This window comes from Prunus avium, chromosome 3 (assembly GCF_965620075.1).
Source record: "Prunus avium chromosome 3, drPruAviu1.hap1.1, whole genome shotgun sequence".
In the NCBI taxonomy this organism is placed as follows: domain Eukaryota; kingdom Viridiplantae; phylum Streptophyta; class Magnoliopsida; order Rosales; family Rosaceae; genus Prunus; species Prunus avium.
The window spans coordinates 35,609,170-35,632,653 of record NC_142286.1 but is presented as its reverse complement, the minus strand read 5'-3'; the positions used below and the strand labels follow the sequence as shown (position 1 = coordinate 35,632,653).

The 23,484-nt window shown below is 37.6% G+C and overlaps 6 protein-coding genes across 13 annotated transcripts; 3 read left to right on the top strand and 3 right to left on the bottom strand.

The window, feature by feature from the left end:
- Positions 1-2,172: 2,172 nt before the first annotated feature.
- LBD41 (LOB domain-containing protein 41) lies at positions 2,173-3,728 on the top strand. Its single transcript, XM_088251118.1, has 2 exons — positions 2,173-2,675; positions 2,768-3,728. Exons 1-2 carry the CDS (start codon positions 2,486-2,488, stop codon positions 3,484-3,486), a joined length of 909 nt encoding a protein of 302 aa, XP_088107244.1. The 5' UTR covers positions 2,173-2,485; the 3' UTR covers positions 3,487-3,728.
- Positions 3,729-4,541: 813 nt separating this feature from the next.
- LOC110772194 (Ist1p) lies at positions 4,542-7,974 on the bottom strand. The gene is made up of 6 exons (XM_021976608.2): positions 7,407-7,974; positions 7,173-7,305; positions 6,708-6,811; positions 6,406-6,577; positions 6,162-6,293; positions 4,542-6,083 (listed from the first exon to the last, which is right to left on the bottom strand). Exons 1-6 carry the CDS (start codon positions 7,445-7,447, stop codon positions 4,743-4,745), a joined length of 1,923 nt encoding a protein of 640 aa, XP_021832300.1. The 5' UTR covers positions 7,448-7,974; the 3' UTR covers positions 4,542-4,742.
- A 2,066-nt stretch (positions 7,975-10,040) lies between these two features.
- Positions 10,041-11,278, bottom strand: LOC110748425 (NDR1/HIN1-like protein 13). Its single transcript, XM_021948405.2, has one exon. The coding sequence runs from the start codon at positions 11,036-11,038 to the stop codon at positions 10,289-10,291; it is 750 nt and encodes a 249-aa protein (XP_021804097.1). The 5' UTR covers positions 11,039-11,278; the 3' UTR covers positions 10,041-10,288.
- Positions 11,279-11,566: 288 nt separating this feature from the next.
- LOC110772214 (uncharacterized) lies at positions 11,567-12,187 on the bottom strand. Its single transcript, XM_021976633.2, has one exon. It carries the CDS (start codon positions 12,114-12,116, stop codon positions 11,727-11,729), a length of 390 nt encoding a protein of 129 aa, XP_021832325.2. The 5' UTR covers positions 12,117-12,187; the 3' UTR covers positions 11,567-11,726.
- Positions 12,188-15,598: 3,411 nt separating this feature from the next.
- On the top strand, positions 15,599-16,399 carry EPF1 (epidermal patterning factor 1). The gene is made up of 2 exons (XM_021976695.2): positions 15,599-15,828; positions 15,929-16,399. The coding sequence occupies exons 1-2, from the start codon at positions 15,735-15,737 to the stop codon at positions 16,207-16,209; spliced, it is 375 nt and encodes a 124-aa protein (XP_021832387.1). The 5' UTR covers positions 15,599-15,734; the 3' UTR covers positions 16,210-16,399.
- Positions 16,400-16,859: 460 nt separating this feature from the next.
- On the top strand, positions 16,860-21,637 carry LOC110772211 (ELMO/CED-12 family protein). Of its 8 annotated transcripts, none has more exons than XM_021976630.2 (10): positions 16,860-17,107; positions 18,166-18,268; positions 19,134-19,234; positions 19,650-19,718; positions 20,099-20,214; positions 20,345-20,399; positions 20,548-20,668; positions 20,991-21,038; positions 21,180-21,274; positions 21,405-21,637. In XM_021976630.2, exons 3-10 carry the CDS (start codon positions 19,142-19,144, stop codon positions 21,504-21,506), a joined length of 699 nt encoding a protein of 232 aa, XP_021832322.1. In that variant the 5' UTR covers positions 16,860-17,107; positions 18,166-18,268; positions 19,134-19,141; the 3' UTR covers positions 21,507-21,637. The 8 variants fall into 8 exon arrangements, 7 of the variants coding, with proteins under 7 accessions (XP_021832322.1, XP_088105955.1, XP_021832321.1 ...); XM_088249829.1 differs by lacking the exon at positions 16,860-17,107 and adding an exon at positions 17,139-17,210; XR_015834312.1 differs by lacking the exon at positions 16,860-17,107 and adding an exon at positions 17,242-17,661 and having other exon boundaries at positions 20,991-21,060; positions 21,405-21,458.
- The last annotated feature ends 1,847 nt before the right edge of the window (positions 21,638-23,484 follow it).

The following is a 23,484-nucleotide window of genomic DNA, read 5'->3' as shown; positions in this document are numbered from 1 at the left end:
TTATCCTTTCCCCATTGTTTTCAACAAGATGAATGAGAGTAGGCACGGCACAGCTGCACAGGACACAGATTTTGTGAAAGGTGGTAATGGTATTTGGTGCCTCCTAAAAACGGGGAGCTGAGTGAGCTGCTAGGTAGGTGCAACGGTGTCGTTTTGCCCCCGTGATATAATGAAGTGTCCATGACCCACGACTTTGGAGCCTCGTGCATGAAACTGATCCACCACCTTTCTCTTCAACCACTTGTCTGTCCTTGGTTTTCCAGAAGATTCACCAAGCCCTTTCTTTCTCCAATTAAATATTCAAATATTCTGCTGATCAAGATTATGCCCTTTAATTAATTAATTAATTAATTGTCGCATGTGGTTAGGAAGCTGGAATTCATTTGTTTCCAACTCTTTCTAGCCGCCCACTTATCGCAAGCATTTGGTAAGGAACTATGAGGGATAAAAAATAAATGGAGAGGACTATATGCATATCTCTTTTTTAGGATATTTTCTAGCAATAATATACTAAACTCGCATATATTACACAATTATTAGAACTTGAACCCATAACCTTTCCCGATCCTTTGTCATTTCTCTCATGTTTTTGGTATATACAAGACAAACAAAAGGACAACTATTTTGCTTTATTTGGTACTATTGCAAAACCACCTTTTTATTTTTTTCTCTAAACTAACTTATTTGGAGTAGATATGATTATTAATATTTAGCCAAATGCATGCTCTAATGTGGTTTATCTAATTTAATTATTCACAAACCAATATATAGGCAAGAAACTGGACTAAGCTATTATCAAAAGAGAAATTAAGGGCTTGTTTGGTATTCAAATTGAATCCAACTTTTTTAATTCAAAAACAGAATTTGAATTCAAAACAAAGAAAATCTGTTTCATAGCCCTATTTTTAAAAACTCAAACTCAAGAACAACAAAAAAGACACCCAAATTATTAAAAACAAAAAGTATATGTTTTTTCAATTTTTTTCTAACAACCCACAACTTCTCAAGTTTTTAAGATTTAAAAATAGTTTTCAAGTTGTATACCAAACAAGTTTTTGAATCTTAAAAATAGATTTAAAAACTTCTTGTTTTTAAGAAAAATCAAAATTTTTGAGTTCCCTATTTGAATAGAATACCAAACACCCCCTAATGTTTCGGACATGACCTAATAATCTCAAAGATCCAAATTTGATTCAATCCAAAACATGAATTCGATATTGATTGAATTGAAAGCTGTCCATTTCTTAGTATCGGATATACCCAAAACTAAAAAACCAGCGTGTGAAAAGGTTGGTGTGGCTTTTCCATTTTTCACTTCCTAAAAAAAAAAGAAAAAAAAAAAGCAGTTATTTGGGGAGTGGTGTTTGGATGCAGGTGTGGCATAAACTAATCCAAGTTGAGCGTCCTGTCTTATAGGATAAGCATGAATTTTGTAATTTATAAAAGAAAACGAAAAAAAAGAGAGAAAATGAGTGTTGTGTGAGTGAGAACGTAGAAGACCCTCCAAAACCGTTGGCGAATGGGTCAAGTAGCGCGCCCACAGTCCCGTACCAAAACCGGAAACCGGTACGCTGTTTTCTCCCTCACCCGGTTTTTATTTCCCGAAACCAGTACGACCTCCCGAAAACCAGGAGCTCTTTTCCAGCCTTTTTCTACTCCTTCATTTTTTTACTTTTTTAATTTTAATCCCAAAAAACATCAAATCGACTTCCTTGGGCCCCACTCCACTCATATGTGGCGATTCGACCGCACTCTGACACCTCACCGTGCCTGCCACGCGCCGTTATCTTCTTTCCTCTATTTTTGTACCCATTTGCATGCCTCTTCCCCACCACCTGTCCATCTTTTTTGGCCTACATCCTCTGAAATGACCTTTTTACCCTCACCCCTTTGTCCCACTCCAATGGTAAAAATAACAAGAGAACCAAAGTTGTTTCTCACCAAGTACACTCATCCCAACAAGGGCTGTGCTCCCCCACCCCAATGAGAAGATCCAAGGAGTCCCATTAATTGGGAGTTTGCGTCACGCGCTGAGAGCGAGAATTGTGGAGGAAATTGGGAGTTTGATTAAAAAATAATGAAAATGGAATAAAATAGAGTAAATTTCTGCTCAAGTTCAAGAGAGATTAGATAGATAGATAGATAGATAGATAGATAGGAGGAGAGAGAAAGAGAAGTGGGTTGAAGGCCAACCCTCCTTGAATGTGGAAACCAGTGTCCTTCTCTTTGTAGAAAAATAAAATAAAATAAAAACAACTGCGTCTCCCCAGTGGGCAGACCACCTGGTTAAACCCAGCAGCGCTTCCTATTCTCTCCCCTCCCCGACTTAAATACCCTCACCTTTCTCTCCCAATCCAAAATCCCAAAACCATTTCTCTCTTAAACCAAAAACCCAACAAGAAAAATCCCATCTTTATTCTCTCTCTCTTTCTGCTCTTTCAAGATCAGTCTTTTGTGTTTAGAACAACAAGTAGAAGAAGCGAAAATGCGGATGAGTTGTAATGGATGCCGAATACTCCGCAAAGGCTGCAGCGAGAATTGCAGCATCAGGCCTTGCTTGCAGTGGATTAAGAGTCCCGAGTCCCAAGCAAACGCCACCGTTTTCCTCGCCAAGTTCTACGGCCGCGCCGGCCTCATGAACCTCATCAACGCCGGCCCCGAACACCTCCGTCCTGGTCAGTATTTTTCTTTTGTGCATTTTCTCGCATTCTCTTTTGCCGAGAAACAAACAGAAACTGGAGCTAACGGTTTTTTCTTGTTGTTACAGCGATCTTTCGATCATTGCTATACGAGGCATGCGGGCGGATTGTGAACCCCATTTACGGGTCGGTCGGGTTGCTGTGGTCCGGAAGCTGGCAGCTCTGCCAAGCCGCCGTAGAAGCCGTGCTTAAGGGCCACCCGATCACTTCGATTACATCTGAAGCTGCCGCCGACGGACACGGCCCACCTCTCAAGGCCTACGACATTCGCCACGTGTCCAAAGACGAGAACTCGGCCGCGTCGAACGAGCCGAAGCAGGCTAAGACTCGGTACCGGTTCAAGAGGTCCGTCGTCAAGCCCAAGGCCAGCAAGGTCGGGTCTGGGTCGGGGTCCGGAGCCGACGACTCGGCGAAACCGAGCTGGGCGGGGTGCTGTGCGGACGAGTTCAACCGGTCGACGAGTCACGAGTCGTCGCTGAGTCACCAGTCCGAGGCGGCTGCCAACGTGGACGGCGAAAGCAAGGAAACGGAGAGCATGGTCTCGTCCGAAACGGCTGAGGCTGAGCTGTTATTTCGAGCGGAGCCGGAGTCGGCTCGGAAGCGGAGTGAGCCAGTTGAGGAAGGAGAGTTGGCTCTGGAGCTGACGCTGGGGCTGGAACCGCAGTCGCGTGCACAGCAAGTGGTTCCGGTGAAGAAGAGGAGGATCGAGGCTTATGGGTTAGGCGGTAGGTCCTCAGCTGACGACGGCGCGTGTAAAATGGAGCTGGGGCTTGATTTAGTGGCTTGAGCGGTGAAATAAAAATGGTTCAGTTTTGACGGCTCAGATCAGCTCTTTTGTTGGCATTGAAGAGATCAAGACTCTTGGTTTTTTTGTTTTTAATTTACTCGAGTTGTTCTTAGCTTTTAAGTTTTGGTTTTTTTGTTGTTGACTCTTTTACCCCTTTGTGGAGCGAGATGAGGTGTACAAATGTGGTTGAAATTTGCACATACAGGAACCCGGTAAATGAACAGAGGGACCAAATTCTGATATTCTCAATCTCATCTTATTTTTTTTGTTTGAAAACCAAGGTATACCCCCCGCGATCGCTGGGACTAATCCTCGAGGTACTGTCGGGTGCAAAACGGGACCTCTCCCAACAAAGTCTGCTCTATTCTCAATCTTATCTTATTTTACTTCTCCTCAAAACAGACGTTTCCATTTTATCCCACAAAACACGTTTCGGTTTCAACCGAAAAAGGACGGTTTCGCACACATTAGCTAGGCCCAGTAGTGATGCCGTGTCGTTTCCTTGCGCGTTGGACACATTGCCTTTGCTTTGCATTCTGGCATCTTGGTTTGAGAATTCTACAGGTCCAAATACGACGTCGTATCGAATTCCAATTACTATTTGTTTTTCTCAATACGATCTTTTAATTAACTTCACCCAAGTGTTTGGTTAGGTTTGTTTTCTAGTATTAATATTAAACATGTCTTAGAATGCGACATGTTTTGTGTGGGTTCTTGTTCATGTGAACATAGTGGCTACACACATGGAAATTATGTGAAAACTGAGAGAAATGTGAAACCTGGTCCACTCTACACAACAAATATAAATATGAGGAGGTTGTTGCAACAAATCCATGTAGGGATTTATGTTCTGTACTATCAAATTTTTTGTCCAATAAGAGGCTTGTAGCTAAAGCGAGTTGCATGTTCGATTCCCTTTCGCCCAAAATATGCATGTTCGATTCCCTTTCGCCCAAAATATCGTTTTTGTGTAAAAGAAAAGATCTTTGGATTAGGCTAGGCCCACTGAAAGATAGTAAAATTTTCTAGCAGATTTGCCCAGCTCATGTCTGGAATTAAACCAAACAGGGAAAGGAATTAATCCTACCATATATCATTATATGAGAACAAATTGTTCTAGGCAGTGACTAAAAGAAAGAAAATTAACTAGAGATCCTCAAGAATAGAAATGTGAAACTGAATTGAAAGAATACAAAGCTGTAGTGATCCTTTTCATACACCTACACAGTGCAGACTTGCCTTTGTGCTAAGCTAAGCTAAAGTTGCCGGTTGCTGCAATGAGGCTTACTTTGCAGTCTCTCTTTCTTGAGTGCCATGAATTTAGCTGCTATATCATCATAGTCAGGCAATTTGGGGTGAACATGAGTGGGATATTGGAAGGCATCTGAAAAGGATCGTTGGAAGTCATCTTTGTGATTGTCCTTTGCTCTTTCCGGTGGCATAGTCACGGCTCTGATATAAGGAGGCACCATTTCTTTTCTTGTGCTCCAAGAACTAACCACATTTGGAGAGGTGGAACTATACGAGGCACGCCTGCATTGAAAACTTGATTCCAATTCCTCCACGGTTTCTCTGAGCACTTTGTTTTGCATATTTGGTTGCTGGTGATCTGGATATGTGAAAACATTGTACACCATAGCTTCATTGCCACAGCTCCTCCTCCTCATTGGTTCCTGGGGCACATCAGGCCATTCTATTCCCTTGTTCAATTGTACTTCACGGCCATGAGTTGAAACTCCCACCCTAGTTGTAATTCCTCTCTTTTGTTTCCATGGCAGAACATCACAATCAACATTGTTGCCATTGCCAGTGCAAAAGTAACATGGATGTTCAAGGCTGCAGCCACAGCTTAGTCTCTTTCCATCAAATCCACACTTGCATGGCAAAATGTTAGCTCCCATTTTCATGTGACAAGGTTGCTTCAGACTCTTCTGTGCAGAATATGAACTTTCAATTTCCCCCAACAGAGTTTTCTTCTGCTGCTTTCTGCCATAGTAACTTAAACATTCATTATCCTTCAAGCATTGGTTTTCCTGACACACTGATCTCTTCCGTGGCCTTTTCCCACTCCCCTTCCAACTTCTCCTGGAGCTTTTTGACTCTGAACTCTCACTCAATGTTTCATAACAATCCACATAACTAAGATCACAACTGCTTTCAAGATTCTCCCTCTTGGGTTCGATAGCTTTGAATTTGAAAATTCTTTGGTCCTGGGAGTCTCCATCTCTTCTTGCTGTAAATGATTGAACTTCTTCTATGTCATCCATGTAAATCACTATATCTCCATCTCTTGTTGTGCTGCCAACAGTACTGCTCTGACTTTCTTCAGTGCCCACAGTAAACATACTTGGAGAATCAACTTCAGCACAATTCTCTTCAATCTGTGGCTTATCATGCATTAAAGACTCTGATATAGTTGGGCCAACTTGCATAGCTAATGAAGAACTAGCAGAAGTACTAGATACATTAGAATCAACATCTACGACTTCTCGTTCTATCTCCTCCACATTTACAATTTGCAATTCAGATCTTTCAGAACTTTCATAATATGTCTGAACATCTGTATCAAGTACTCTATGTCCGCTAATTTCTTTCACCTAAGGTTCACAAAACAAAGGACTTGAGTTTAAGTTCAGTAAACTTGTAAAACTATGTTGATAGAAGTATGCACTTACCTTTTGTTGCCATTCAGAATAGTACTCAATTGCCAAAACCTCTGGTTTGATGCAGTAATTCCTGGCTATTTCATTGACCAATCTATGCTTCATATCATCTGCCACTGACTTTAGGGAGAGTTTCTCAATCACCTGTGATTTCAGAGTTTGTTAGTTCTCCTATTCATGCATCACTCAAAGAGCCCTTATGAAATAAGCAGAAACATCCCTTAAAATAGTCTGCAAACTGTAACAACTTGACAACCTGATGGTTCACAAGATTCCCAGGGAATAGTTCAAGAGCAGTCACTGCAAATTTCTGCCCATATCGTTCACCAAAGAGCTTCCTGATCACCCTAAGCTCAGGGAGATCCCCACATCTTGCAGAAGCATATATGAGACTCGAAACTGCTTCGTTTATGTCATTTGGACAGTCCCTGGAACCACCAAATTACAGAAGAATACTATCATTTAAAATCACAGTAAGGGGAAACAAAAAAGACTAGGAAAGAAAAAAAATCAGATCATTAGATGGGGAAGCAAAGTGGTTGGAAATTCAAGGCATACTTGTGTCTGCGGATGTAAGGAAGATGGATGATGATGAATTCACAGAAATTGTCCAACAATTCATAAACTGCCACTATGCATTCATCTTTGATTATCTGCCCAACCTGAACAAAACAAAAATGAATTAAAGATTAAACACAAAACTGAGACCGAAATTAAATAATGGGTTTAGTATGAAAAGCACAAAAACAAAAACCAGAGAAATTAATGAGAAAAAAACAGATCAAAACATTCCTAAAAATTACAGATAAGTACTTAGCATCATCCATTTATTTCTTGGTAACACTTTTAACCTCTAACTTTATCACCAAAACGTGCTTGGGGGAAACCCAGATTCCATATCAGCAAAATTTGAACTAACCCCAGAATTCACGAGTAATTGAAAAAAGAAGAAAACAGAGGAGATGTCATGGGGATCTTGATGTGACAAAAGGGCAATGAATGAATTCCATCACGGGGTTTTACCCTGTTGAAGGCTTTGTCTTCGTGGCCATGTTTGATCAGTTCCGCCACGTCTTCGCGCAATTGCCTCACAATTGTCTGCCTCTTGTTCTTCAGCAACTTGAGCCGGCACTGGACCTGTTTGATCAGCCTCTTGCTGCAACAATAAGACCATGCACATGCAGAACAAGCAACTACAATTGGTTCCCAATAAAAACAACCCAACAAAAAAAAATATGAACTTTCATATCTGAGTACCATTTTGAAGCCTTTCGCCACCCGAACAAGATGTCGAACATGTTGGGTTGTCTCTGTTTTATCCGTTTCAAAGGTAAAAATAAGAGAATGGTACGAGGAACACCTGCTTAATTTGCAGCGAAAGCTTGAGCAATGGAACAGAGAGAAAGAGAAACTTTTTTAGTTTGTGAGAGCTGATGAAAGACAGAGGATAAAGGTGAAAGACTGAAACAAGCAGGCAGCAGAACTAGTAACCAACATGACAGTTGGGTTCACTTGAGAGGATGTTGTTGGTGTTGCCTATTTAGGAGGAGTGGGTTTGAAAAGGTTGAAATAGAGAAGAGAGAGAGAGAGTGGGAGAGAGAGAGAGAGAGGCACGAGACAGATTTTTCATTGTTAGTCTCCTTGAAAATCTGCTCCCACTACCGCTAGAAAGTCGTTTTGGGACACTTGTGAGGCCACTATGGAAGCCACATTATAAGAGCAGGAGTACATGGGGCTGGAAATTTTTGCAAAGCTCCGTTTCTTTGTGAACTTGATAATTGTGTGTGTTCAGACGGAAAAAAGTATAATCATTTTGATCATTGAAGAGACAATACAGGGGAAAAAAAGGATAATGATGATATAATTGAAGACTCAAAGTCTCAAAGGGACAAAATGAGAAATAAAAAATAGAAAGTTCTTGCTCATTGACTTAGAAGTGGTAAAATTAGAAGATTTCAGTGGCAAAAGGGTCAGTTATGAAAAGATGAATTGCAGAAATGGGTTATGAAAACTTTAATATCAGAAAAATCCATAATATCCATGAATAGTGTAATGGAATTTCGTTCATTTCATTTTTGCTTTTTTACTTTTTAAAGGTTAGTTTTGTTAAAGTTGAAAGATAATGGTTGAGTTAAATTAGGGGTCTCTTTTGGATCACTGGAAGTGATCACCCTTGTAATTTGCCTAAGATGAACATCATTTTATTTGTACAGAACCTTAATACACACGCATTGACACTGCATCCTCACCTGCTGATTCTCATCCTTGTCGGATAAAAGTGAAAAAAGAAACCAAAAGAAAAATGTAGCACACAAGATGCTTCACCAAACAAATGCAAAATGGCTGCGTGGTTGGTAGTTTTTTCAGTCCAAGACTCAAAGGAATAGGTAATCAAACCCACTCTCTCTCTCTCTCTCTCTCTCTCTCTCTCTCTCTCTCTCTCTCTCTCTCTCTCATAAACTAGTTTAGGTATATTTGAGCTGGTGACCAACTTATGCCACAGAGCATGCTGCCTACATGGGACATGGCATGCAAGCTGCAGGGGGGATGAGTTGGGGAGGCAGCCTTGTGGATAAAGGTAAAGCTCCAATGATGCAGGTCAATTATAAGAAGAAAAAGAAAAGGAATAAAAAAAAGGTAACTTGCTGACTCTCACAACTTTCTTTGATAATGTTTCTTTTGTGCTAATAATTACTCACTAGTGCACGCTGCACAGTGGCAGAACCATTATCCAATATTTCTTATTTAAGCTCAGGAATGTTAATTTTTTCCATCCATATTATTGAATGTAAACTTACTTTAGAAAGTGTTTTAGCAGGTTAATTGGGCCTTAATTATCTTCTTTCAATGCCATATTGCCATTCTTGTGACCCTGGGAGCGAAATCAGTTTCTCTCAATAGAGAATATAGTAGGTTTGGAAAAAAAAAAAAAAAGAGAATATAGTAGGTGTGTTATTAAGAAGAGTCATGACCTGTGGTGTGGGCAATCAAAGGATCAAGAAAAAGTTCAATTAAAATAAATTCTTTAATTAAAGAAAATGGAGAGATATACCCTTTAGAGATGCCAAGAAAGAAGTAAATAAAGAAAAGGTAACAAGAAATTCCCCTGTAGACTCTTTCTTTTTGGTCGCCAGGTTTCTATCTTAATTAGAAGCAAAAAAGAACAGTTCACTGAATTACTTTACAATAGAATGATATAGGATTTGTTTCAACTAAGAAAGCATATGATTTGTTTCTATGTTAGAGTTTCTTCAACCCAGCATGATCATTAGTGAAGGAGCCCTTTGTAGCTAATGACTTTTTTGGCTGAATTATAAATAAAATCCTCAAAAAAAAAGAAAGCATATGTATTATAAAATTAAAATTGGAAAAGAAAAAAAAGAAAAAAAGAAGAAGTGGCACACCCACTTCCTCTTTGATCAGTTTGTAAAAATGTTATTGGGTTGATTTTTGAAAGCCCAACTTCCAACTTTAGAGTTGTTACCTTGTAGAAGTAGTCCTGTCAAGGACCTGGCCCTAAAGGAAGTTCTACTTCCCTATCCCTAATGATTCAGGCTTCTTCGTACCTGGATTACAAATCTACAAGATATTTTGAGAGAATTTTGTATCACAAGTAGAGAGAACCAAGGAACAATTAACATGTTCTTATCTTAAAACTGAAGAAGAATGTCAAATTCTGTTCGACGTATTAATGGAACTTGACGAGCTCATCCATGTCCTTCCTTTGGAAGTATTTGATGGCAGCTTTAACCTCCATATGATGGGGTTGAATGTTTCTCAACAACATCTTAAACTGAGAATCGAAGAACATAAAATTTCCGTAGTTGGGATGCAACTATCGATCGAATAACGGTTATTGTACAAAAGTAAATACACCAAATAATGTGCAAACAAAGTCACATCTGTACTGTACCATTTATAATTCCGCGCTTGAAAAAAAAATTGCTAAAGTAACAGACGCAATAATTTTGTGCATTACATTTGGAAGGAAAAAAATGAAGAAATTTGTTTGTGTAAGAACAACACATTAATTAACCCTGCAATTGAACTTCCCTCTGCAGAAATTAAGCAGCTAGCTAGCTAGAATATAGCTAACATAATGCTCAACTTCCTACCTCGTATATAACATGGGGTTTTCATCAATGTTTGAACTTATATGAAAAATCAATGTCATATTTTTTGTCTGAAATCCCTACTTTCTTATCTGGTTGGGACAAATTATTGACGACCATGGAGCAGTTGACATAAATCCCCATTGGATCTTTCAACACATGCATTTTTCCCATCGCTACATTTACAGGTACCCTAACCGCAACAGTCAAAGGGATCCTATCACTCTTCATTTTCTCCATGAGTGACTCTCCCAAGGAGCCTCCAAAGTCACTCCCTTTCAAGTCTCCTTTGAGGTCTACATTCATCATGGTCGTGTTCTTTGTGGGTTGAGTAAAATCTGGTACCTTCCCAGAGCAAAGCTTCATCCCCGAGTACAAGAGGGTTACACTGCTGCCCTTGCCATATATGATGGAGATTTGCTTGTTAGGGTTCTCAGCCTTTACCGTGATCACGAAATGCGCGTGGAGGTTGAGATCAGGGGTGAGATTGAATGCCTTGACGGAGAAGTCATTAATTTTGTACTCGGGCACGTGCGGGTTAATTATGATGAAGCTGATGACCAAGGCTGCGATAATCACCACTAAAGTTATGAAAAAGCAACAATAGAAACAACAATAGCACCTCAAGCAAGTATTTTTGCGGCGCCCGTTGGGGCGGTATTGGCCATTGAACCGGGGAGGATTGCGACCATGGGGTCCTGGATAGTGGCCGGGGGCACCCTGATCTTGAAGCATCACGTATGGGGGCGGTGGAGGGTGATTAGGGCCAGAGTGCATAGTATATGATAATATTTAATGGTATGACTTCTTGAGGTAGCGATTTCAATTGAATTGAGTATGTACGTACTTAACCCTTCAATTACTTAATCCATATGCATATGTTGTACGTATGTTATAAGTATAAGAAGATCGAAGAAGAAAGAGGGGCACTTGATCTTTCTTTCTTCTTCTTCTTCGATCTAATGATTTTCAGCTGGGTTATGAAGTAGGAGGTGTACGTAAATGTGACGAGGAAGGGGTGGTGGGATTTTTTGTTGGGATATATGGCGATTTCTATTGGTTAAGGACTTTGTTACATTTTGTGTGGTGTGTGGACATCGTCAAACATTGACAACTACTGGCCTTGTATTGTAATTGTGCGTCAAACCGATTTTTTTGGGTTCAAACAATTATATCTTTAGTTTCCTCAATTTTCTATTTTAGGCTCAAAGTACCACTAAATTTACTGCCTTCGCTGTAATGAATCCAAATTAATAGAGAATTACATAAATCAAATTGATCACCTTATTATCCATAAATAACGAATTTCGATGAATTCCCAACTTGCCACTTATAATTAACACTTCATTAATAGCTCAAAAAAACACTTCTTACAAGGAATCCGATGATTCTTCAAAGTTATAACTTTAGTTGTAAATAGTATTTATCCATTCAATCAAGATCTACTTTTTTAGCTTATATAGTATCAATTCCTACGAGGTGTTGGGGAGGAGGCATGGATGGCCAAATGACAATTACAAGATCGGAAACCTCCAATTCGGAAGAACGACGACACTAGCTTCGCCACAACTGTCTTAACCTTACGAGCCACCTTGTTGAGCTTCATACACCTTGAGCGTTGGGATTTTTTGGGTGACTCAAACTTGTAGGAGTTCAGAAATATCTGCCGCTTTTGCTTGGCTCTGTCCTCATTATTTCTCAATGGAACATGTGCCACTTTCTTACGCTTAAACGACATTGATCTCCTCCGCCGAACATCACGCCTGCTTGCACTTCTCATCACTCGATCCAGCGGCTCATAACCGTCAAACCGCCGGCTCAAACTGGCGGTGGCGCCGCGGACTAGACCGTTCATGGCTTTGCTTATAATTTGAGCACACACTGATGATGAGATTTATAAATAAAGCTGGAGAAGAGTTTTGGGTTGTTGTGGTAGTTCAGTTGCTAACTTATATACAAATATCAAGCAGAGAATTTTATTTTTGGTTCGACACGTTTTCTTAATTGTTTGAATGAGACTTTTGAAGTAGCCGTTGACTGTTATTTCATTCTTTTCCTTTTTTTCTTTCTTGGCTGGCGCCACCACCCTCTAGCAAGCCAAATATTGCTCAACAACCACCAGGAAGATTCATTAATATTTATTTCTACTACTACCACATAATTACACGTGGCGCAAACCCACTGTTTGTGATCCTCCATCTACGATTCTTGGGAATGTTATTGGCTCTTCATAGTTAATTAGGAGATTATACCTAAGGTGGAAAATATTGGGGGTCTCGATAATAATTTTGGATTATTCACAAGGTGGAAAATATATAAAGCATAAGCATTAGCTTATAGCCTAAGTAAAAAGAGGTTAACTAATTAACTATAAGAGCATCTCCAACCGACTTGTTAAATGACAAGTGGCACCGTGGCATGTCAAATAGTCACAATTGAAGTTTTTTGGGAGAGTATTTTTGTTCACCGTTTTAACTCAGGGTGTATCCTCCTCATCACCCTTCTTAACACTTGACACATGTTCATATGCATAATTATGGTTTCATAAATACAAAGTAAAAAAGTTAACCATAATTATTGATATAGACACGTGTCAAGCACTAAAAATAATGATAAAAATACACCTTGAATTAAAGTAATGAGCAAAAATATTTCCCTTTTTTTAAAGTCCAACCAAACCTTCAATGCTAACATGGAAAAGAAGACTAGAGCAAAGACCTAGAGTAATTTTGTTTTTGGGTGAACTCGATTACCTGGTACTCAGGTAGTTCCAACTATTGACCTTTGACCAAGAAGTAGTTGGATTTTTTAATTTAAGTAGTCAGCATATGTTAGAATTCGATGATTTTCAAGCACAATATTAAAGTCTTTATCTAGAAGGGCCAATATATGTACCTTTATGTTGTCCTTGTTTTGTATTTTGAATTTGGAAGCCCCTAGGAAAAGCAATATAATAAATACAAAAGTTGATATATATCTAAATTCCCATTGAGAAGTTGGGTTTAATTCTCATATTTGATGACTTTGATATAAGTCATTTGACTTTTGTGCCACATAGGATTACATTCCCTTTTTAATATTTTCTAATGTAATCTTTTTCTTTTTCTTTTCTTAAAATCTTTTTTTGTTCCAATGTTGCCCCTTATGCCTTAAATTGGATAATAATAATTAGTCATTTACGACATTTGTCATTGAATAAAAAAGGAAAATATCGCGAACATATCCCAAAAATCACGTTGTGACAAATAGTCATTCTCCTTCGAATATGGATATACATAGGTATTTTGTAGGAATCTAAGTTTACTCTATTGTGTAGGTAAAGTAACATATGTATGTTTTCTATGCTCTCGACTTGGTGTATAGTTAGGTGTTTTAGTTTGAGTTTAGGTAACAATTTTTATTTTTGTTCATCCTGTGGTAGAGGTATATTATATATTCTTGTAGATATATTATCTTATGGTGTAGGGTCCTATTGCCTATTGCATAAGTATATATATGTGTTTTTTAATATTTTCTACAAAGTGTAATAGTATTTTATGTACCTTTTTTTTTATAGGTAACATACAATTTTATTTGTCTATTTTTATATCTCACTTGTAGGTAGTCATATAATTTATGTTCCTAACTTATAGGTAGTATACTAATTTATGTTCCTAACTTATAGGTAACACAACTTATCACTAAGTTTTTTTCGTTGCTAATAATAACACTATTTACCTCTATGTCAGGTACATTATTTTATGTGGGTATTTATCAGATCGATTGGTATAATATGTGGATCTTTAATTTTCATTGATTAAATTGTATTTTATTCATAGATTAGGTAACTATTATCAAGGAAAGAATTCAAAATTTAAATTCTGAAATTCAAAATTTAAATTCTGAAATTCAATTATAAGGAAATAATGCATTAAATTTAGATTTTCAATGTGTTTTCCTTAGTTAGCTCAAAGATTCGACACAACAAAAAAGTAATAAATGTCAAAGGACCTATATTTGAAACAAAAAACGTGTGGACTAAACCTAATGACAACTAATCGTTTTAGACCTTGATCTAAGAAGCCTTAAAATAAATGATCCCTGTCATAAAAAATTTGTAGATCGGTAATATATACATATGATATATTCGTGTTCAATGTGGATACAATTGGCTAAATTTGTCTCGGAGTCAATGCTAGTTTTTGAGTATGTTCAAGCGTTAGTGATAATATTGCAATTGATTTTAAAAATCCTTAACCCTTTTTCACAAGGACTGCTTTAAAAAGTCTTAGAATAAGAAAAAGAAGGGAATTAAAAATAGTGTTAATAGAGTATTGAAGGGATGAAGCGACATTGTGGGTTCGACTGAAGATTTCCCAATTACAACATTCTTGTTTCCTTGTTAATTACCAAAAGGAAAAAAAATTCCTGAACAACATCCTTTGTGGAAGAAGTTGTAAAGAAATGAAAATCAGAAAAGTAATGAATGTTATATCTTCTTAATTCTCCCATGTATCACTTTTTTTAATCTTTTTATTTTATTTTTAATATAAGCGATATTGAGGGAGGGGGGAATCGAACTTAAGACCTCGAATACAAAGATAAATGCTCTTAACAACTTGAGCTACAAAATACCACTTATTTCCCATGTAGCACTTTATCAACTAAACTTGAGCAAAAGGGCCACAAAATACCAAAAGCTATATATGCGCGCGGCTGGTGATCATCTCATATCTACACGTAATGTAATAGGGTTAAGCTGCTGCAATCGGCCTTTTAGGCTTTTAGGTTGATTCTCCTATGAGGTTTGGCAAGACTTGTACAGGTCAATGCATGTTCCAATTGAATTTTTATGGCTAGAGACACATTGGCACTTGCCAGTAAACATCAAACAAAGTGGCTTCACATTTGAGAGGGTCCATGAAGGACCATAGATCCTAGCTAGCTTCTTAAGTTCACCAAATACATAGCAGCTATCTAGATTCTAGCGCATATTATTAATGGCAGTCACAACAGACCCTCAGTTACCAAATTTATTACCTTGAGCCTTCAATTTTTTTAACTTTTATTTTTAATTTTCTGTAGAATACATTAATTAAAGCAACTTGCATTAATGGGTATGTATAATGTATGTGAGCCAAGGTCTGAGTCAGAGTAGCTCACGTAAAAGAAGCACCATTTTAATTCAGTAAATTCTTGAGCCTAGCCATATCACCCTTCTTCCATGGAACCCAACAAAAGCAAAGCTTGAGTCCTGTGACTATCTGTGACTGTGAGCATGCAATCTTGTGTCTTTCATGTGACCTTCTCTTGTCATACCACTTACTCCTGTGATTTGCTTCAATACTTTCTTCTTAGTCCTGCCTTCTATAAATATTCATCTGCTTCAACCTTTTCTTTCCACCATTCTCACAATCACTCAAGACCTTCTCTAGCTTTTTGCATAAGTTCAGTCACTAAACAAAAGAGAAAAAAAAAAAATCAAGAAAAATCCATGAAGGGTTCATTTTGGGTAGCTGCAATTATGGTTGCTCTCCTTTTATTTCCAAATTCCATGTCTGCTAGGCACATAGCTCGGCCTCACTCACGTATGCATACTCTCTATCAAAATTGTTGGTTGTGATTAAATTGTAATTATCATTAAACGTTTCTTTAATTTTCCTTTTCTGTTGATTAATTATGATGCAGGTCATGGGCGCCATCTGAAGTCTTCAGTGTTAATACCAAAGAGCACAATTAGAGAGGGTGCAGTGGAAGAAAGAAGGCCAATTAGTTATAAGAGAATTAGGGGGCCAGATACACTCCAAGTGGCAGGGTCGACCTTGCCAGATTGTTCCCATGCTTGTGGATCTTGCTCACCATGTAGGCTTGTGATGGTGAGCTTTGTCTGCGCATCAATCGCAGAGGCTGAGACATGTCCCATGGCTTACAAGTGCATGTGCCATAACAAGTCTTATCCTGTTCCTTAGTTCATGCTCATAAGATTCAAATGTCAACTAATTTTTATGTCAATTTTAGTCTAACATAGTGTCCCCTGTCCTCTTTTTGGACCCTCCAGTTTCTTAGCTAGGGAGAGATTGCTCCTGTTTGTAATCAGAGAGTTTATTACTGATGATGGTTAATGTTATGAAATTACCAGGACCTGGAATTTCCTTTTGATGTTTAGTGGTTTCAAATTTGTTCGAAAAAAGCACCTTTAGTTTCTTCAATTTTTATGTAACAAGTCACAAAGTTAACCAAATCACGCTCATTTTAAACACTAAAAATTCTATCTTGTTGACACATTATGACCTCGAGTGAAAATCTCAAGTAACAAATAACAACCCTCAAAACGATGATGTGTATTTGTTAAACCTCGCAATGAGGTGATGTGATCCACAAACATTTACAAATCATGATTAGAATTTTTTTAAAATTTTCTCATTAGAAACACATTGTTTGTACATTGTACCATATGTAAAATTTGCTAGTTATGAAATAGATCCAAAGAGGATTCCAAAAATGATTTGTTAAACGAGTCATATTAATTGGAATAACAATATTTTCGCACGTGCGTGGCCACAAGGAACAGACCACCAAGGTTTAAAAAGAAGCAACCGATAGCTAATATCTAGGCTGGTTTGCAGGGAATTGACTGGTTTCAGTGCCATCGACGGATTGAGACAAAACAACCCCCATAGACTCCATTTTTGGATGCAAAGTTTTTCATTCTAAAAAAAAAAAAAAAGAGATAATGCCATCCTTCTTCCTCTTCTCTCTGTATCGGCACTGCTCCCACCACCACTTTCTTCAAGTGGGCCCCGTCGTGACACCATCATCACCAACAACACCACCACCGCCAACATGTCTCCTCAGATGCCATAGCAGGTATTTTTGTCTATGTCCCTATGTCTCTCTCTCTCTCACTCTCTATAGTTTTGTATGTTGCAATGTTATATTTGTCTTGTATGTCAATGCTATGCGTGCAGAGGTACCCACCTCACCTTTTCATCAAAGTTTCAATCTTTCTTTATATTGCGTATCTTTTCCATCATAAATTATGGGAAAAAAAGCCCTTTAATTGTGCCATTAATCTTTTCCCTTTAGAAAGTTCCCATCTTCATAGTTTCTGGGCACCCCTGTATTTATACCAATATGCCATTCCTTGACTTTCTCGGCCTTTATTTAAAGTAAATTGGGTAGACAAAGAAAAGTTGAATAATCGTGAGGTTGAATTATAGGAGAAGACTGAAGAGCATGAGTTGGGTGCAATCATTTGCCACCCATATTTCTTCAAATTCCTTTTTGTTTTTTGCCTTTTTGCTTTCGGTTAAAAAGGGTGAAAGATTCTCTCTCCCTCTCTCCCTCTCTGGATTTTGGCCCCCCTCATGAGATTAAGGAAGCATAGGCAATGCTTTCCTTCTTGCTCTTCCCATCACAGAGTAAACTATCCATCCCATCTCTTTGTTGTTCTGTATGTGTATGGAAGATTAATGTAGATCAATGCTGGTGGTGATTTACAGCCCCTTAGGATTGCTCACTGGTTAATAGTCTGTATTTTCATATTCTGAAGTGAAATTATCACCCTTTGATTCAATTTCTAATTGATGATCTTTTGCTTATTGATATGCAAGCCTTCTAATGACTCACGACAGCCTTGTTGGTAGTCAGAATACATGGTTTGTCTGTCTGCTGCTTTGTTTTTCTTTATCAAGTGTGTACATCAACCAAAAGTTTTTATTTTGTGTTGCGTTTGCCACATTTCTTAACAAGTTAAAGTAATTCTTTTTTGTTTGTGTGCTCTACATGCTCTGTAGCTTCTAAACGTTTCATGTTATGACACTTGAGTGAATGAGATCTATCCATGAATTCAAAACCTTTGCTATGCTATATTGTGTTATGCAACGATTTATAAGTACTGATACCCTTTCGAATATCAAATGTAGGTTGATGAGGATGAAATTTATCGTAGACATAAGAAACGCGATGGGGAGTTGGAATGGCCACATGATTCAACTCATGCCAAATCGCAGTTAGCTCAATGTTTTAGTGAGTAGAGTTGATTTTTTTTTTCCAATTCAATCCTTCTTTGGTTCCACACCCTCCTCTCTCTCTCTCTCTCTCTCTCTCTCTCTCTCACTCAAGTTTTCAATAGAATACTCTTAATTTTCTTTTTATTATGTAACGGAATTTCCATATTTCTTTAATTCCCACTTTTCATTGTCATAAGTGATGAACTGCTCATCCAATTTCTACTAGTACTACTTAACAGATACAAGATGGTATTGGTTAAAGGAATTTATTTCTTGGTAACTGACTGACACTTCTGCATAGCATAACACTTTGTCACTTCCTCCTTTGTCTTGAAATAACATAGATAGTTGGGTTGAACCTTCATTGTTTCATATTGAGGTCTCTTGAGGAGACCATGTACGTCATTACCACAAGTTTGGTATTTTACAATGAACTTAAAGGTCATGGGAAATGTGATTGTTAGATATAGCAATATCTTCATGGTGGAGTGAATACTGGTGGCTCTATTTGGAATTTGGATTGATTCCTGGATTGGCAGTTTTAAGTTAACAGAGGAACAGTGTGTCTCATGGATATTTTTTCTCTCACTAATTATGTGGACAAAATTTACTGGGAAATGATCAAGAAAATCTCACTAACAGTGTGTCTCATAGGATGCCTTTAGTTCCTGGACATCATTCATCTGTTATATTGTACGCATTTTGAGCTTGAAGAAAATCTCTTTAAACATAATAGGTCTTGTATGTACTGGTATCAATGCTACACTGACCATGTTCTTGTTAAAACTACCAAAAATTTGTAATAAAATGTGCATTTATGATCCTATACCACTCTGTACACAAACTCTCATATTTCACTAACAAGTGTTTAATGGTTGCAGTTAATGCTATGGTTGGACCACGATCATGGACAGGACTGTTTACCCGCTCAAGCAACAAACGAAATGAGAAGCATGGTGACTACTCTTTGAGTCCTCTTCAGGTACATAGTTGAAGCTGAGTAGTGGTTTTTGTTTCCAGTGTTTTGCAAACATTTGCTTCTGATGTTGAGTTTGTCAATGAATGCAAGCTTGCATCTCTTACTTCCCATCTACTTAGACTACTTAACTTTATGAGAAACTGCCATAGTGTCTGAATAGTATAATGTGTTGATTCTGGGCATTCATGTGGTTTATGCAAGTTGGTATTTTTTTTCAGTCTTAATTATCATCTTGATGTCATCATGTACAATATTTCTGATAGATGATACCAGACTTGGTATTTAGGAACTTTCTTGGAATTACTGAAGACTTAAACGTGCGCTCCTAGCTTTGGTTGATTTTTAAAGTTCCTGAAATGATTTTCTTCACTGTTATCCGTTTGACGGACTTCCAATATAATTTTCAATTTCTAAACAGGAACAGAGACTTTTGAGGCTTCAAGCACGATTACAAGTACCTTTTGATGAGAATCGCCCTGATCATCAAGTATATTCTTCATGCTGGTGCTAAATCAGTTTTTTTTTTTTCTCACTCATTATCCACTGTTATCCTGGTTTAATTTGGTTTAATTGAGCTATGTTTAAATTTGATGACCCTTCATCGGTTATTTCGTTATCTGTAATCTGAGTCTGATAGAGGTTATCACTAATAGGGCTCACTAATAAATCTTAGCTGCTGAGGAACAACTTGCTATCACGACTACACCATTTGATTTTTCAATTTAATTTTTTCATGTTGAATCTTCAATAGAAGTGCATAATTTTCAGCTCTTATGTTGTTTACCATTCTGCTTCGCCCTCCCCCTTTTTATTAAGTGTTTGATGCTATATCATTGAGTAGATTATGTTATTCTATATGAACTTCAGGAAGCCTTGAAAGCATTGTGGCGTGCTGCCTTTCCAGATGTTGCTCTGCAAGGTTTAATTTCTGAGCAATGGAAAGAGATGGGGTGGCAAGGTTCTAACCCTTCTACTGACTTTAGGTACAATTCTGTCTAATTGAATTACAGTTTGTTTCATGATTTTCATGAATGTAGAAAGGACTTTGCTAAAAGGAAATGTTAGTAGAATAGTTTGTTCTACAGTTCTCTTACAGTAAAATGCTCTCTTCAGGGGTTGCGGTTTTATCTCCCTAGAGAACTTGCTGTTTTTCACCAGGACTTATCCGGTATGCCTTCTATCCTGTTGTGTGGGTCCTGCAAATAATCATATTTTCCTTTTCTGGCTCCCCCTCCAAGCCCTTGTGTTTTACCTTCCTAATTTCTGAAGTGCACAAAAAATGAGTTAATACTAATTTTATAAAATCCAAAATGAAGGTGTCTTTCCGTAGGTTATTGTTCAAGGAAGATGGGAAGCGAGCAACTTGGGAATACCCTTTTGCTGTTGCTGGAATAAACATATCATTTATGTTGATTAAAATGCTGGATCTTTGCTCAGGTTTGTAAAGAAGTTTAAATATGTTGACCATGAAGCTTATCCTATCATGTTTAGTTTTCTATCATATTTAAGAAAACAGAATCACCTTTATTTTTACATCAACTTGAAATCATCTTCTTTCTTCAAACGTTTCAAGTGATTGCATTATCTTTTTCTTGAGGATCTGCCCCAACACCTAGTTCAGAAAAATTAATCTGGGATTTTAAGGATAACTTATATTTGTTTCAATATCGCTCTCATTTGTTACACAAGATTTTTATAAATGAAAACAATGAATCTTAATTATTCCTGAATCTTCCTTGTCTGCTGATCCACTTGGCAGCAAAACCAAGGTGTCTTCCAGGAATAAATTTCGTGAGATTATTAGGAGGTAAATGTACATCTCAGACAAGGTTATGCTCAAATGTCTTTTTTCGTTTACAATGCTCAACTGCGTTTAAGAATTGGAGAACTGCAAAAAAACTGCGCTGGTTTCTGATATTTAACCTCCCGGATTATGATTTGCATGCAGAAGATGAAGCCGCTTTTGATGTACTATACTGTATAGCTTTTGAAATGGTTGATGCTCAGTGGCTTGCAATGCATGCGTCCTACATGCAGTTTAATGTAATTCTCTCTCTATCTCTTTAATCCACAACTTCAAGTGAAATTAGGTCAAATTGGTTTGTTTCTGCATGAGGTCTCCAAATCACGAAATCACAATAGAACCCTTAATTTTCTGCTTTCAATCGTTCAGGATGTTCTACAAGCAACAAGGACGCAGCTGGAAAGAGAGCTGTCCTTAGAAGATACTCAAAGAATACATGATTTACCAGCTTACAATCTTTTGTACCAGTAGCTAGCTTTTTGGTTTGTACAAATTCCATTAGAATATTACTCGGACTTAAAACATGTTCCAATGAATTAAAACATTTCCGCTCTATATCACGGCTGTCCATAAAACAGGGGAAGATCTTTCTCATGATTTCATTTGCGTCCCCATACATTCGGGATTTATAATGTGCCAAATTGAAGAGCTCATAAGAATTGTTAAAAGCATGTGGTGATATTAATACATCGAAACTTTTTGAGAGAGTAAAGAAGTTTAAAATGCTGGATCTTTGTTCAGGTTTATAAAGATTTTTTTCTTTTTCTTTGAGAGAGTAAAGAAGTTTAAATATGCAGACCGTGTTTAGCTTATCCTATCATGTCTATTTTTCTGTCATATTTAAGTAAACAGAATCACCTTTATTGTTACACATGGGTGGCACCACCCCTAAAAAGGCAACCCAATATATTATTCCCCCTCCCCCTCTCTAGTGAATGACAAAAAAAAAATAAAAAAATTGCATTATCTTTTCTTGTGGATCTGTCTTAACACCAAGTCCAAAAGAATTAATTTGGGATTTTAAGGGTAACTTATATTTGTTTCAATATCTATGTCATTTGTTACACAAGGTTTTTATAAATGCAGTAATGCTATGGGCACCAACTAGTTTACCAACATTTTAATATCAACTGATGTGGCACATGATATAACAGTCCTTGTCACTTGCCACTTGCCACTTGCCACATCATTTGTCTTAAATCATGTACGTACGTAGTATTGGAATTACATACAAAAAACGATACTGTCTGTTGGCGTATCCAAGTATGTTCGCCTTAGCCTAAAATACTTCAGAAAAAACAAAAGGCCCGTAGCAGCCCAGCCCGTCAAGTCTCTCTAGGTCTAGACCAATGGGTAGGCTCGAGCTAAGGCTTTTGAATGTTTGTTTGGGCCCGGCCCAAACATTAAAAAAGCAAGTAAAGCTTGGCTCAAACTCAAAAAATTTGGGCCGGCCCAACCCAATGACAAACCCTTGCGCAACATACTTGAGTGAGCTATGGGATCGTTTCCACTAACTGGGTCATCTTCTAGTTTTTCAACATTTATACGAATATCAAGAACTATAATAGCAGGTGGTACATGTATACCTATCAAGTTATCAACAAAACAAAACAACAGAACATCTGCCTAATCAATACGTTGAGGTAAGATTTTTATGTTACTATACAATGACTTATGTCTAATGAGCACATAACCATTATGTAGGGGGCACAAATTCAAGTATGTTTCATTTTTATTAGAGATATGAAACATAACGTGATACAATATAATATGGTTTATGGTATTTTTCATAATGAAATTTAAGCAATAGTTCAAGTTGTTGTATTTACCAATGCACCAAAAGTCATGTATTTGATGTCTCGTTTAGTGGCCCATTCCAACCTTATATGGTTTAAGATCATGGGTTCATGTCGTACTTAATGAAATTTTTAAAAAGACAGGCTTGTCCTGGCCTATTTATTAAGTGTATCGGCCCGAGTATGGCCTAAAGCCTCAATGGACATGCCCGACGCGACCTGACTCATCCGACACCTCTAAACTAGACAGATAATTGAGAAGCTATAAACAACTTAATTACATTATATAAGCAAGATATAATATTATTATATAGTATAACCACTCATATGGGCCCATGTTACACAAAAATTGAGTTAAAAGACAATCAATTAACCATTTGATTGGGTTTGCAAAATATGAGACATTGAGATATAACTTTAAATTATCAAAAGAAAAGAGAATATAGTACTAACTGTCATAAATTCATTTCTACAAGAATTTAAGGGGCGTTCCACTTAACAATTCAGAACACGTTGTAGTGCATATATTATAATTGTTAAGAAGCTTAAGATTAGCAATTACGCTAGTAGCAGGGACAAGTGTAGCTTCTGCCATGTTCAATCTGGCAATCAAGCATGTGTATATATATGTTAAAACTTAAAACAAGCCAGAA

Coding starts and splice junctions, on each gene's coding strand:
- LOC110772211 (XM_021976628.2), top strand. CDS start 17,608: ATGAGATTAAGGAAGCATAGGCAATGCTTTCCTTCTTGCTCTTCCCAT. Junction 19,235..19,649: donor ACTCTTTGAGTCCTCTTCAG/GTACATAGTTGA, acceptor ATTTCTAAACAG/GAACAGAGACTTTTGAGGCT. Junction 21,039..21,179: donor TTTCGTGAGATTATTAGGAG/GTAAATGTACAT, acceptor ATTTGCATGCAG/AAGATGAAGCCGCTTTTGAT.
- LBD41 (XM_088251118.1), top strand. CDS start 2,486: ATGCGGATGAGTTGTAATGGATGCCGAATACTCCGCAAAGGCTGCAGC. Junction 2,676..2,767: donor CCCCGAACACCTCCGTCCTG/GTCAGTATTTTT, acceptor TTGTTGTTACAG/CGATCTTTCGATCATTGCTA.
- LOC110772214 (XM_021976633.2), bottom strand. CDS start 12,116: ATGAACGGTCTAGTCCGCGGCGCCACCGCCAGTTTGAGCCGGCGGTTT.
- LOC110748425 (XM_021948405.2), bottom strand. CDS start 11,038: ATGCACTCTGGCCCTAATCACCCTCCACCGCCCCCATACGTGATGCTT.
- LOC110772194 (XM_021976608.2), bottom strand. CDS start 7,447: ATGTTCGACATCTTGTTCGGGTGGCGAAAGGCTTCAAAATG. Junction 6,812..7,172: donor AAGACAAAGCCTTCAACAGG/GTAAAACCCCGT, acceptor TGTTTTGTTCAG/GTTGGGCAGATAATCAAAGA. Junction 6,294..6,405: donor GGAATCTTGTGAACCATCAG/GTTGTCAAGTTG, acceptor CTGAAATCACAG/GTGATTGAGAAACTCTCCCT.
- EPF1 (XM_021976695.2), top strand. CDS start 15,735: ATGAAGGGTTCATTTTGGGTAGCTGCAATTATGGTTGCTCTCCTTTTA. Junction 15,829..15,928: donor CATAGCTCGGCCTCACTCAC/GTATGCATACTC, acceptor ATTATGATGCAG/GTCATGGGCGCCATCTGAAG.